The sequence below is a fragment of the Acipenser ruthenus genome, chromosome 1 (genome assembly GCF_902713425.1).
Source record: "Acipenser ruthenus chromosome 1, fAciRut3.2 maternal haplotype, whole genome shotgun sequence".
In the NCBI taxonomy this organism is placed as follows: domain Eukaryota; kingdom Metazoa; phylum Chordata; class Actinopteri; order Acipenseriformes; family Acipenseridae; genus Acipenser; species Acipenser ruthenus.
Genome location: NC_081189.1, coordinates 101134532 through 101149266, shown reverse-complemented (window position 1 = coordinate 101149266; position 14735 = coordinate 101134532). Strand labels below are relative to the sequence as shown.

Here is a 14735-nt window from a genome sequence, read left to right as displayed (position 1 = left end):
ATGCAAGCTGGGTTTACTTATCAAGATTTACTCTTAAACAACATTTGAGTTAGTTGCTGAAGGGAATTTGTGGCAAGCTGGCCTGTGCAATGACGTCAGACCTGGAAGAAACACAGCACTGCGAGGTGAAACAGTGAGTGAAACGAAGGAAAATCCACAGCAGACTGGGGTAATGAATGCACTGCTAATTGCACGTTTATTATTGTAAATAATAAATGGATAAAATAAAAGGTTTGAACACAAAACACAAAACACGGATACAAAACAAAACGGCACTTTGGCCAAATCAGACAGACACTATCAAAAGGGACGAACACTAAACACACAACAACTATCGTGTTGGCCCTCCAGCACAATAGCAATTGTTATCTTTAATTCTTAATTCTTCTCCTCTCCTCCCTCCCTCCCTCCCTCTCTCGTTCCTTTTCCCTGAACACCCAACCCAGAGTGAGTGAAACATTCATCCTTTAATGCAGCTGTGCCGAGATCGGATTGCTAATCAATTGGAATCTCAGTACATCTGCACATGAACTACTTTGTGCACTTCCCTTGCTTCCATACATCTGCCTTCCTCGTGTCTAAATACAGATATACACTTTATAACACTCATGCTGCATAACCCTACATTATATCCCATGCACCAATACATATACACCAACATTAACACACCACATGCAACATATAAACATATAAATACACACAAGGGCGGGGCACACTGCCACAGAATTCCACTTTAATTTATCATAATGACTGTATACATTCCTGTATGTAGTATATTTTCAAACAATACACAAACTAATACTTTTATTAGTTGTTTTACAATCAAAGGTAACAAATCACAGGCTAAAGAGTTAATAAACACTGCCAGTTCAGTCAGGAAACTAATGCAATAGATTATTTTTTAAAACATAGACTAGATAACACTACTACATTATACATATTTTACATTACATTATTTGGCCTTTGGCCTTGCCTATCGAGGTGCCCCTGCCCATAACTTAGCTCACAGATAAGTGGAGACAAAGCCAAAAAGAGAGGAGGAGGCGAACTTTGGCGCACAGCAGGTACATAATGGATGTTTCGTATTTACGTGATTTGATCTAAGGTTAAAGCGAGTTCCCTGCCAGAACCACAATTTTGCTTAATTTAAAATGGAAAGTTTATTATTGAACAGATTTTTGTTTTTGAGTGAGAAATACATAAATATTATAATACATGTAAGGGAATAGGAAATAACGAAGAAAAACCAAAATAAAAAAAAGGAATCTGCAGATCAATAATGATTCAGAACAGTTTAGTTTTTTTCTTTGATCTCATTGTTTTTTTTCAGTAACTGTTTATGGTAATTTGCATGTCTGAGTTGAAATACCCCTCGCTGTGCAGGGGTATTAGAAAACTAATGAATTTTCAGTTATTTTATACGACTCAATAAATTATGCATACGGCAATATGAGAAAGAAACCTTTAAATGATTCTGTTTCTATGTATTCAGCAACATTTGAAAAGCACTAATGTGTGAAGTTTGCTTCAAACTATTTTAAACCCTCCAGTAAGCACAAAACTGGAAATTCATAAATATTTACAGAGACAGTAAGTAAGAAATCACTTTTTTTCAGACTGTTCTGTGACTGCCACTTTATATCTCCGGCTGTGCCAATTCATTTAATTACACCACGAAGCAACTCATGTCAAAACAAATGTTGTAAACCCAATAATTAAGTCCAATTTCAAAATGCCTTTTAGGCATTTTAATTCATTCAGATTGTGGGAGGCTTATGTAATTTAGCAGCAGGGAGACTACTCAATGGAGAAATACATAATGTATTGTAAAAATAATGTGAAAGAAGTTAAAAGAAATAATCCAAAACATCTGAGGTGACCTTGCAGTGAAAGGTAGAAATGGTTTTATTCATACGGTAGCATTTTATTTCTGCAATGTTTTCTACCCAGTAACCCAGGGGGAAAAAAATCATATTTATTTTTGTGATTAAAGCTTAAGTCGTTTGCCAGTGTTAGACTAGGGGGAGGGGGGACGCAGGTGGACGTTGTCCACTCACTTTTTTGGAAGGGTGGACATACACTATTTTTGGTGAAACGCCATTTTTTACACTCCATCTACGTTGTTATTTATCTTGAATAGTAGCCTATTTTATTTCTCTCCAATACTTCATCGTTTAATGTTCCCGACGCAACTTTTGCTTTTATTGCGTCTGCGTGAGCACTCCAAAGAAACAGCAACTTGAGTTCTACTGAAATTGACAAACGGCACCAAGAACTGAAATCGGCTTGACAACTGGTAGAGGGAGATTTCATTCGTTTTTTTTTTTAAAGAATGTTATCACATAATAATAACATGTGTTGATTCAGTTTAACATTTCTAAAATAAAGTGAAAATTAGTGTAACAGCTGACTGTGTTCCAAGCAAGATATGCTGAAAATAACTGTGAAAGCATATAATACAAAGCGAAATTTGTTTAATAGAGGGTGACCATACGTCCCCGTTTTCCGGGGACAGTCCCCGGATGAGGTAATGTGTCCCCGGGCAAATAATGTCCCCAGTTCCTCGGTTCACGAAGCTCATCCCCGAATAAACTTACTATTAATTTATCGCATTGGTCTAATGTAATGTAAATGCGTTAGAGATAAATATAAATGTTTCTATCATTAAATTACATCCAACCGCTTTTTTGATTCATCACTGACATTCGTAGTCTAAAAAAAGAAACAAGGACCAGGGGTCACAAATGAAGATTAGATAAAGGGGCATTCAGAACAGAAATTAGGAGGCACTTTTTTACACAGAGAATTGTGAGGGTCTGGAACCAACTCCCCAGCAATGTTGTTGAAGCTGACAGCCTGGGATCCTTCAAGAAGCTGCTTGATGAGATTCTGGGATCAATAAGCTACTAACAACCAAACGAGCAAGATTGGCCTAATGGCCTCCTCTCATTTGTAAACTTTCTTATGTTCTTATGTTCTAGTAACTAATCAGGTTTTGAGTTTAGATGACGATCCAACCTCCGTTTAAAAATTCCTACCACTCAGTTTCTTTGTATAATCAGTGGCATTCTACTGTCTGTAGCCTATCGGTCTAGTTTGTTGAGCTGACCCACTCTTGTTTCAACTGCCGGTAAATGCAGCTTCAGTACACACTGGAGCGAGTGTGAAGTACTAGACTTGAGGACATTATTTAGATTACTTTGTTTTTTTAATAAATGCATTACCGTGGTTATGTATTTTTGTCTGAAAAAAAAACAAAACACTTGCATTTTAAAATAAAACGTGCTCGGTTTAGATAGGCTCACTGTATCACATGAAAAGAAAAAACAGCTGCATGAGGCTTGTACGATAATGGCGAGGGAGTAAGTACAAACCTTTATTATAATATATATTTTTCATAAACCCCAGTGTTATGGACGTTAATAAGTGTTCTTGCTTGGTGCGTATGTAAATGTGTTAAACAGTGTTGAAGAAAAAAAAAACATCAAAATACAAAGTATATAAATATTTTTTTTCCTTCTCTAAATTGACATGACATGAAACCCCATAACAGCATACTGTACAGTAGGATGTCAGTAAAATTCGATTTTATATTTTCAGGAATCTCCTGGTTATCCATATCCCAAAGTTCCCAGTATGTCCGCGTCTAACCCTGGCTACTTAGCTTTGGCTTGAAGGCAGCAGGAGAAGTAGGCTGTTGCATATTGCCTGTTTTGTTTAGTTTGTCTGTTTTTTTTTGAAAATGTAATGTTTTTTGCAATTATTGCGGAGTGTGTGTTTGTTTCTGTAGGTTATATGCAAATTTGTTTTCTATTTGTAATGAATATGTGAATCTGTTAAAATATAAGCTGCTGGCGATACACTCTGCAACACACATTTCAGTCTTGGCTACTTTGCTGTGTTCCCATAACTGAGTGTCCCCGGATTTGGTTTACAAAATATGGTCGCCCTAGTTTAATAGCATATCAGTGTTTACAAAGACACTGCACATCTGTTTTACTATAGGCTGTAAAATAAAGCCTTCCATTCTTTATTGTATTGCATATACAAATTGTTGTGCTGTTTTTTTATTTGTGACTTGCTATTTTGTCCGATTTTTTCCCTTTCTTTTTTTAAATTTTATGCATACAACTTAATACGACGGCTTTGTGCTTTACTGTGTGTTGTATAGGTATAATTCGCAATATATTTTGGTAGGTTCCAGGTTTTTTTTTTTTTTTTTTTGGTGCTTCCATAGTAAGTTATTTTTCAAATTTTATTTTCTGTGTATTTCTAAGGGTTTTTTTAAAATTTGTATTATGATTTGCTAAAAGCGTTTCATTTTGGAAATTAAAAAGAAACAGCACTCAAATACAGTAGGCTACAGTAACTTTCAGTTTCTATAAAATAAAAGCATTTAGAATCTCACTTGAGCAACGCATAAACCTTCAACATATTACATGTAGGTTTAATGTTACTAATACATATAAATGTAACTTAATAGCAGATGTCTTGTGCATCTTTAAGATTCAGGTAGTGCAGAAGTGCAGTCGGCTCCCATTAGATATAGACGGAGCTCTTCAGCATGGCAGCAGATGGTGATTGAGGAGCTGAATCAGTGTTGAATCTCGCTGTCGAGAAACAAGATGCGAGAAAGCTGGCTGCCATTCACGTCACCCCAACATGTGTGATGTGGATTTATTTCATTTGTGGTCTTTTATTATATTTAGAAAGGCATTACGTATTGTAATGAGTGCTGTTGAGATGGTTGATTTTGTTTGTTTTGAACCTTTGTACACATGTTGCTCTTTTTACTTTTTAAGCCAGTGTTATTTAAATTGAATGATTAAAACATCGATTTTTTTTTATCACTTAAAAACCAATTAGTTTACATGAAGACATTCTGATAGTGTTAACATGTTTCCAACCGTCCTGCTCTGATCCTCTTTAAACATGTTAATCAGGTTTTATTTTGTGTTTTAAATATTTTGGTATTAGATATTAGAATATTGAAAATTTTGGAAAAGATTCTATCTGGCTTGGCATGTGTGGGACACATATAATAATGAACAGCGAAGCAGAGGGGGGACTACATTTTTTTCTTTTTCTTTATTTTGCGAGGTTCAATCAGTAGTGTACTTACCTATAGAGACCAGTGGGTGGCAGATGCGAGTCATTTCATTGTGAAGTGAATAAAGCACGAAGCTGCAAGGTGTAAAGCTCGCACTGTCTTGACGATTTTTTCTTTATTTTAAAATACTTACCAGGTATGTAGCTCCTCCGAAGTGATTGTATTTTACCCTCTGTTGTGTTGTGAACAAAAAAACTGATTTTAAATTCTAAAATTGCCTCATTGTAATTGTCCGCGGTTGGTACTAAAAAAATCACGTATGGTGCACGTATTTATTGCAACCAAAAATAAATAAAACGCTTTTACAAAAACACACAGCTCACCGAGCAAAATAAAAAGCTTTAAACAAAACAAAGTCTCAAACACATAAAGCAAAACAATGCTTCGATCTGGCTGGGCAGTCGCCTTCACTGATCCTGTAACACTATCGCGCTGGTGCTTCCAGCACGCGTAGCACTCGTTTGTTTTCCTCTCTTTTTACTTTCGTTCTGTTCTCTTTCAGGTCGTGCTCGCTCATGTTCCTCCTTGAACCCACCCGATCAGCAAAAGCTGCCGGTTTTTATACATGTGACCATCTCCAAATGAACAGTAAATGAATCAATCCAGAGATGGTCACATTCCACACTAGAGTTTTATTAATCTGCGTGGTCGACAGCCCATCTGTTAATTAATTTGCTACTGACCACGCATTCTCACGTGATGTCTGGCAGAGACGAGCTGCTACCATTGCCTGTACCAGACCAAATTTAACTATACAACAGTACATTTATTTTAAATCACCCAAACCATAATCCCAACACAATTCATTTAACCAGCAGGGCTTTGCCCAGCCCCCTATTTACACGCAGGGCTCTGGCCTGGCATCGGCTGATTTAATAACCAGCGCAACCCGGGGCTATTCAATGAAATGATGCTAATAATGTTTGAGATTTAATTACTATTGCAGCAAGCATGTTCTTTAAGCATATTAGCAAAAGAAAAGTATGAAATTACAATTGAATGAGGGGGGTGATGCTGGGACGCCAGAATCACTGTCAAGCCCTCTTAAGGTGTTGTGGGCTAGTCAACGAAACACCAAGGATGGAAGGTGCCCACTTGAAGACCCCAGAGAAGTACCCTACTCAGCTCAGTCCAGACGGTTGTCATGCTGATGTGCTAGGGATGCCGCACAGTGGTTGATCCCTGGAGACAGCATTGCAGATGTTGTGTGTGCTGATGCGCAAGGGAGGCAAAATAGGCTGATTCCTGGAGCCAGCATTACACTTCAGCCATCAACACCAGGCAGAAGGATATCTACATCATCAGATGGAAGGAAACGCAGATGGATCACATTAGTTTACAGTAAAAGAAGCTATGTCTTAGTTGGTGCTTATCTTGGCAATAGCTGAATCCAATATCTGCATAAAGTTTTACGCCTACTCTCATGTAATGGAAATCTATCTCTATGCTTTCCTCCAGTGTCCAATCTGCAAACCAAGCCGTTCCTGTGTGAAAACATTACATATCTCATTATGCCTATTTATGATTTCCATTACACGAGAGTAGATGTTAAAACTTCATGCTGATTTGAACTCGGCTCTCGCCAAGATAAGCACCAACTAAGATGTAGCTTTACAGTAAACTAATGTGATCCATATGTGTCTCCATCCATTTACGTTTCCTTCCATATGATGATGTAGATATCCTTCTGTCTGGTGTTAATGGCTGAAGTGTAATGCTGGCTCCAGGGATCAGCTTATTTTGCCTCCCTGGCGCATCAGCACACACAACGGCTCCGATGCTGGCTCCGGGGATCAACCAAAGTGCGGCCTCCCCAGCGCATCAGCATGACAACCGTCTGGATTGAGCTAAGTAGGGTACATCTCTGGGGTTTTCAAGTGGGCACCTTCCATCCTCAGTGTTTCGTCGACTAGCCCATGACACCTCAAGAGGGCTCGACGGTGATTCTGGCATCCCAGCATCACCCCCCTCCGTCCTCCGTTACTATTAAAGGTGATGAAATGTGTTAAATATGTATGCAATAAATGAAGTCCATTAATCAGCTTTTCTGAGTTTTGTTTAGAAGCAGCCCTGATTGCAGCAATAGGAATTTCCTTCTGAAGTCTGGTAAATAGTAATCCACGTAGGCAAAGCCTTTAAGTTTCTCCAAATAGTTATTTCCAAACTCCCCCTTTACGTGCTGTAAGCTGACGGGGTTTGCTAAAACAGTAAGGAAACATTTTGAAATGTTCTGCCTTCCATTTTTCAGTGTCAGTCAATGATCATGAGAAAGCATCTTCTGACAATCTAAATGAGATAACTATGCATTTTACGAAGGCTTATTTCTTTGATCTTGTTCGTTTATTTTTTGAGTCAACAGTAAGGCTGAGACATGGATTGAGGTGTAATAAGATGAAATCGTATTCCTTTTCTGATCAAATGAAACGTTGTCATTTCTTTATTTACGAAAGGAATGCTATCATTGATTGGTACTGAAAAACTGCATAGACAAGGCAGGAAATGTCATCATACAATTAACATGTTTTTAATAGGTTCCTCTGGGCCTCATTCACTAAACAGCGGTAATGTGTTTTGCACGCAGGAAGCCTAACCAGTGGCAGGCAACCTAGCGGGTGGAAAAAAACGTATGGAAAAAGTAATGTGTTCAAGTAATTTAAATATAATGAATAATGTTAATTATTTGGGGGGGGGGGGGGGGGGGGGCGACTGCCCCTGCCAAACTCACCAGGGGGGGCCCCAAATGGCAGTTTCTGTGATAAGTTAAAAGGCTTAAAGGAAGGTGTTCAGGATATCGAAAGTACAGCTTTAAAATATACAAAAGAAACTGTAAAGGTCCCATAAATGAATGTACACAGAGTGAGAGTTGAGGTGCAGTCAAACGGCATATAAATGTTACAAAAGTGACATTTCGCCAAACACCTTTTGAAATTTAAATAGTGAACTTCTAATTGACTGAGCGAGTGCTTTGCTGACTTTTGATTAATATTACAAAATAAATCAGAGGGAGATCAAGTTGAACAAATAAATATTTAATTGATTTGCAGAGAGAGTTAAACATAAATGTTCCATTAACAATTACCTTCTCCACTTTGACTGTCTCGCAGGACGCTGCGATTTGGGACAAGAGCCCCGCTCTCCTCCTACGGAGCGCATCATGTTTCCTTGAAGTTAATGTTCTCGCTGATTCAGCACCAAAAAGCCTTTCATAAGAACATAAGAAAGTTTACAAACGAGAGGAGGCCATTCGGCCCATCGTGCTCGTTTGGTTGTTAGTAGCTTATTGATCCCAGAATCTCATCAAGCAGCTTCTTGAAGGATCCCAGGGTGTCAGCTTCAACAACATTACTGAGGAATTGGTTCCAGACCCTCACAATTCTCTGTGTAAAAAAGTGCCTCCTATTTTCTGTTCTGAATACCCCTTTATCTGATCTCCATTTGTGACCCCTGGTCCTTGTTTCTTTTTTCAGGTCGAAAAAGTCCCTTGGGTTGACATTGTCAATACCTTTTAGAATTCTGAATGCTTGAATCAGATCGCAGTGTAGTCTTCATAAACGTTGCAGGATAAAATATCCTGAGGGTTACCAAATTAAAAAGAGATGTATCCTGCCTCTAAGGCAGCTTATTTTGATATTTTTTAAAGAAGAAAGGTAAAATGAAACGAGGACGTGATTCTTCTTTATCTGTAATTGTTTTAAACTATTTGTATCATATACAGTACTCAACTATCAATATTCATTTTTTTTTTTAAGAAATGGCACCTGGAGACCTGAAACTATTGTATTTCATTATTGCTAAAACATGAAATGTATACTTACATAAATAAAAAATGTTCTGAAACTTGTAAAATATTTTTACAACATGAATTTCACAAATGTGAAAATAACTAGTTGTGACAAACAGGCTGTACTGGTGACGTCAGACCCGGAAGAAACACACAGTACTGCGAGGTGATATGTGAGTTGCACTGTTGCGCGGTTTAATAATGAATAATAAATAAAAGGTTTGAAACAAAAACAGCACGCTGCACTTAAGGCCAAAATAAATAGACAAACAAAACGGACTAACACTTAAACAAACAGTGGACTAACAGATAAACAAACACGGTGAGTCAAAACAAACAAGTATCGTAAATAGCAATTGTTAAGAATTATTTTACTTTATTTTACTCTCCTTCTCTACTCACCGAACACACAACCCCGAGTGAATAAAACGTGCATCTATATATACTGTTGTGCCGGGATTCAATTACTAATTAATTATTCACTTGAATCCCAGCACTTGAACCAATTTGTGCAACCCCGTGCTCACATACTATTAAATACTTTAAATGCACGTGAAGTGAAGTGCAATCCCTGTGCCTAAATGCAATTATACATTTTAAATAACTTGTGCTACACACACCCATTTATATCCCGTGCAGCCATATCTATACACCAACATTAACACACCACACGCAACATACAACACAGAAATGCACACAGGGGCAGGACACATTGCCACACTAGTTCATAAATTATTTTGTATTATTCACTAACATACGTTTCTGTGGTGAACTGAAAGTGAATATAGACTTATTTCAATAGAAAATATGTTTCCAAATACTTTTGTTATATGTTGATGCACAAAGTGTTCAGACCACAACAAGCTTCAGTGCGCTGTGTTGTAAACATGACGGTGATGGGACATGACAGCGTTGATTTTTGCAGTTGTCATCTATAGCTACACTGGAAGCAAAGCCGTTTGCACGCAGATATACAAATATCATGGATGAAGAAAATAGTTCCAACACAATACAATGGTACCTGTATGCATCATTATTGTTAGACTACAGTAGTCTAACCTCTTCGGCCAGCGAGAGTGATGATTCTGATGAGGATAGCCGCCAGTTCATTTTAGCAACAGTCAGTGGATAAACCCACCCGCAACTCTCTGTGATTGGTTGCAAATATGTTCAGTAGTTCTCCAGATTTGCATGGTGCTGTACAGTCACTTTTTAATGCTACTGGTCTTTCAACCTTCCGTTTAGTCGTATCAAGTGTCATTATACTGTAATAAGTCATGGATATGGTAGTATTGTAGTAGCTGCCTGCATGAAAATACAATATTCTCTTACCTGCACGACGACGCTCTGGGGAAAAAAACAGGATGAAATGAGTGTCCCGTTCTGGGGACACTGGGACCAGTGTTCCAAAAGTGAGACTGTTCCATCTAAAATTATTATTATTTGTCTTCGCTTGAAACTTCTTCTAAACACCAGCCTCAATATATATATATTTTTCTGACAAATACATGACACTCTTTCAGCATGCTCCGTTTCTTCGGCAATGATTTTTTGATGTTGTAAGCACCAAATAAACCAAAAGAACACGGACAACAGCACATCACATAAAGTTTTCTACATGTTGGGTATGATGGAAAAGGTTTTTTTCCAGAGAACTCAAGTTTGCTTGATTTTTTTCTGGTGTGAAACGAACCGAGGCAAACTTGAAAAAAATTAGTTAGTTAGTTTGCAAGTTAACCGCGATTCGAATCACTTGCAAGCGAAGTGTGAAAGTGCCCCAACTGATTTTTTTCAGGAGTACGTCAGTTTGTTTCACAGCAGAAAAATTCAAGTGAACTTTTGGTTCACTTGCAGCTTCATCCAGACTGGAATTCTATTGGATTCAGACTGCATTTTTCAAAATGCACTCGGCTCTCTTGCTGATTACTAGAGCGGAAATTCTCTCTGGGGAAAACCTTTTCCATCATGCCCAACATGCAGAATACTTTACATGATGTGCTGTTGTCCGTGTTCTTTTGGTTTATTTGGTGCTTAAAACATCAAATCATTGCCGAAGAACCGGACCTGAAAGAGTGTCACGTATTTGTCAGAAAAACATATATTATATATATATATATATATATATATATATATATATATATATATATATATTTGAGGCTGGTGTTTAGAAGACAAATAATAATAATAATAATAATAATAATAATAATAATAATAATAATAATAATTTGCTTCACTGTTTGGAGCAGTTCGTTTCCAAGTGAATTGGAATACGTTTGGTTTCACTTTGCAAAAAATTGAAACGGAGCAAAGTGGCAAATGTGCCGAGTCCACTTCCATGTGAACCAAGACCACCATTTCAAGTGATCTCCGTTCACTTGGCTTGATCCGCATCCTGGTGCGATTACGTGGTTCTCGGTGGTTTCACATATAATCAAACTGCACTTCAATCTGCATCAAAGGTGTGAACTAGGTGTAACAACCAGACTTTAGACACTAGCCAAAACTAAATGATTTCAAAAAACAGATAATTAAAGACTGATTGACAGCGAATAATGGGACCAAAAGCTCGTGGGTAAGAGTGTTATAATCTTCAGTAGCCTTTTTATAGTGGCAAAAAACTGGAGAACAGTACAATATCAATACAAAGGAAGCAAAATATGCCTTAAACATTGCTCTAAGAAACCTCATAGCACAATAAAGTACATAGTGTATACACTGATATAAATATTTTGGCAGTGAAACAGCAAGTAATACAGCAAAAACCACTCAAAATGTCCCTGTTAACCCTGGATATTGCTGGCAAGAACGGTACACAAAACAGTTCGAAACACAATCAAAAAGTATTAACAAAAAGAAAATCAGTTCATGTAAATTAATGCAGTTACAAAGTTCCTTATTGCAGAAGAAAAAAAACGACAAACCAAACTAAGTCAATCCAAAAAACAAAGTCAAACGTGCTTCCAGACAAAAAACTTACTATACTTTATTTTTACTTTATTTTTCTTTGGAATATGTTTTTTGCAAGTTTGTTTTGTCTTGAAGCACGTTTGACTTTGTTTTTTGGATTGACTTTGTTTGGTTTGTCGTTTTTTTTCTTCTGCAATAAGGAACTTTGTAGCTGCATTAATTTACATGGACTGATTTTCTTTTTGTTAATACTTTTTGATTGTGTTTCGAACTGTTTTGTGTACCATTCTTGCCAGCAATATCCAGGGTTAACAGGGACATTTTGAGTGGTTTTTGCTGTATTACTTGCTGTTTCACTGCCAAAATATTTATATCAGTGTATACACTATGCATTTTATTGTGCTATGAGGTTTCTTAGAGCAATGTTTAAGGCATATTTTGCTTCCTTTGTATTGATATTATACTGTTCTCCAGTTTTTTGCCACTATAAAAAGGTTACTGAAGATTATAACACTCTTACCCACGAGCTTTTGGTCCCATTATTCGCTGTCAATCAGTCTTTAATTATCTGTTTTTTGAAATCATTTAGTTTTGGCTTGTGTCTAAAGTCTGGTTGTTACATAGGTGTGAAAGTGCCCATGAAATAACATTGTAATTTGTCAATAGACAGTATATTGTTTAAGTGTTTTTACAACAAAATACATTTTAGAAACTGAATCCCACACATCCTAGATACAAAATTCACCACTGTTCCTGTAGTTGAGAAAAAAAGCCTGCTTTTAAGATTCAATTGAATGACACCCTCCTTTTCATCCCTTTTACATCCAGAAATACTGTCAATCAAACAGCAATTTAAACTAATCAAAGCAATAACACAATCTGTGTGGCTGCCTTTTGATTACATTGGCATTTACTCTATCTACTTTACTGAAAAGGAATAACATTGCGACAGACACAATTTGGGAGATTAGTTCAATTCCATGAGACAGTTTTCAGATCATTATTAGAGTGGAACCATCAAATAGTACATTACTCCCCCATCACCCTGACCCCACTTCTAAATGAAAATTAAAACTACGTGGCAAACATTAGATTGAGCCCTATCCTACCTCCTATGTTGACCAACAATGATAGCAACCATTGCCAGATGGTTTCAAAAGCACCGGTAATTAAGTCATTTATTCATATATAAACCGATAGAGGTTTAATGTGCTTACGTTTTTGAATCCCCTGTAGAAGATTTGAAGCTCCTTCTTTGTAAATCGTGTTTGTGCCTCCAGCTGTTGCAGGCCCTCAGGACGGTAGCGGACAGTGGCCAATTCCAATTCATCTTCGACGCTGTCTATAAAACAAAATTAACACTTAGCAGGGGGGAAACCATACAGTATGTTAAATTCGGTAAGCTGGAATATAACAGATGTCTTTTAAACTAAAAAAAAAAAGAAACAGTGATTAGTTTAAAAACCTGTTACATCGCTGAAAGCAACTTACCAAAAAAAGTAGTATAATTATAATATATTAATATAGTATAATTATAATATATTAATATATTTCATATTTTTTTTGTAGTGTGTCACTGTGTACAAATAAAGTAAATGGGGGGGATTTTCAAACATCAGCGTTATTGTATTGAACTTGCGGTATAGTAATGAGTAGCAATAGATTTTCAGACAGAATGTGTTAATAAAATCAATCCAATAACGCCTTGAAATTGAGTCGATGAGGTCGTTAATGAACACATTCCTTGTTAAAAAGTTGAATTGTCGCAGGTCACGTACATCACTTTTTGTCTCAACGACGAGATAAGGGGAACTCAAAAGTCAGAGATTGATCAAAATGCATGCTAACGAGATCAAGACAAACGAATGGAAGCATAATTCGCTGATTTACAATTATCTGGCGTGTGGGTAAAAATCGGACGGCATGGATGAAAATAAAAACAAAACAAAAAAAACTTAAATCTCACTAGTCATTTACCCTCGGTCGGGTGGATATTTTGCCACGGATTACTATATACAACTCTTTAAATGTGCATTTTGCAATTTTCTTTGGTGAAAAAGAAAAAAATACAATTACAAAAAGATATATTTAATATTACAGTAGAAGGTACAGAGCTGTGCTCCTAATTTGTGCAGCAGCTTCAAACTCAAAAGGATGCACCTTCACCATCTCCCAGCACACCACCTAGAATAAGGGCAGGGATAATATCCGATCAAAACAGGAGGCCATCCCCTCCAGTTTCACCTGCAAGCTGGACTACTTCCCCTGCCAGATGAATACCGCAGCTGACGTCAGAGATGTTTTGTTTCAGTTGCTAAATGCACAGAGGGAGGTAGATAATGGGCAAGGTTACATCATCAAGATACTGGATGCCATGAAGGACCAACAAGGGCATCAGTTGGTAGTCGTGCAAAACTTAACTGATCACCAGAGTCTGTATGGTTGAAAATCACCAGGCTCTGGTGCAGCAGGTGTCAGAGATAGGCACTTGTCTTAGGGAGTTTATAGCTAGCTTGGTTCCTATTCTGCAAATTCCTAGTTCTCAGCTGCAATCATTTGCTGGAAGTGTACAGGGACAACAGACACCTCCCTTTCCCGGGCTGTCTGTGTCCCTCTGCATCGCACTGGCTGACATGCAGGTAGTGAGAAAAAAATAGTATTTTTAATCTGACATTTTTTTGGATGGGGCTTGGTTGGAATTTATTTTGTAATGTTGACCTCTACTTTTGTCAGTATTTTAGTGTGTACAAGTGTAGGCTAAAAATAAATACGTTTGAAGTGCCATTTGTGTTTGTAGTCGTTAGTTATTATACATGTATATCATGTATGTAACACTTCATTATATATTTATTAAGCTAAAAAATTACAATAACAAACCTAACCCAATACACAATTTGTTTATAATTGTTCTGTGAATTGCTCTAATCGTGTTGAATA

At 37.2% G+C, this 14735-nt stretch overlaps 1 protein-coding gene across 7 annotated transcripts in view; it reads right to left on the bottom strand.

Moving 5' to 3' along the window:
• kcnip4a (potassium voltage-gated channel interacting protein 4a) overlaps positions 1-14735 on the bottom strand; it is a 353710-nt gene that overhangs the window by 24650 nt on the left and 314325 nt on the right. For 6 of the 7 annotated variants that reach the window (XM_034034346.3, XM_034034349.3, XM_034034345.3 and 3 more), the window contains exon 2: positions 13016-13140. In XM_034034346.3, coding sequence (XP_033890237.1) covers positions 13016-13140 — 125 coding nt within the window. The remainder of the gene's footprint in view (positions 1-13015; positions 13141-14735) is intronic. The other variant, XM_059032735.1, reaches the window with a different exon arrangement.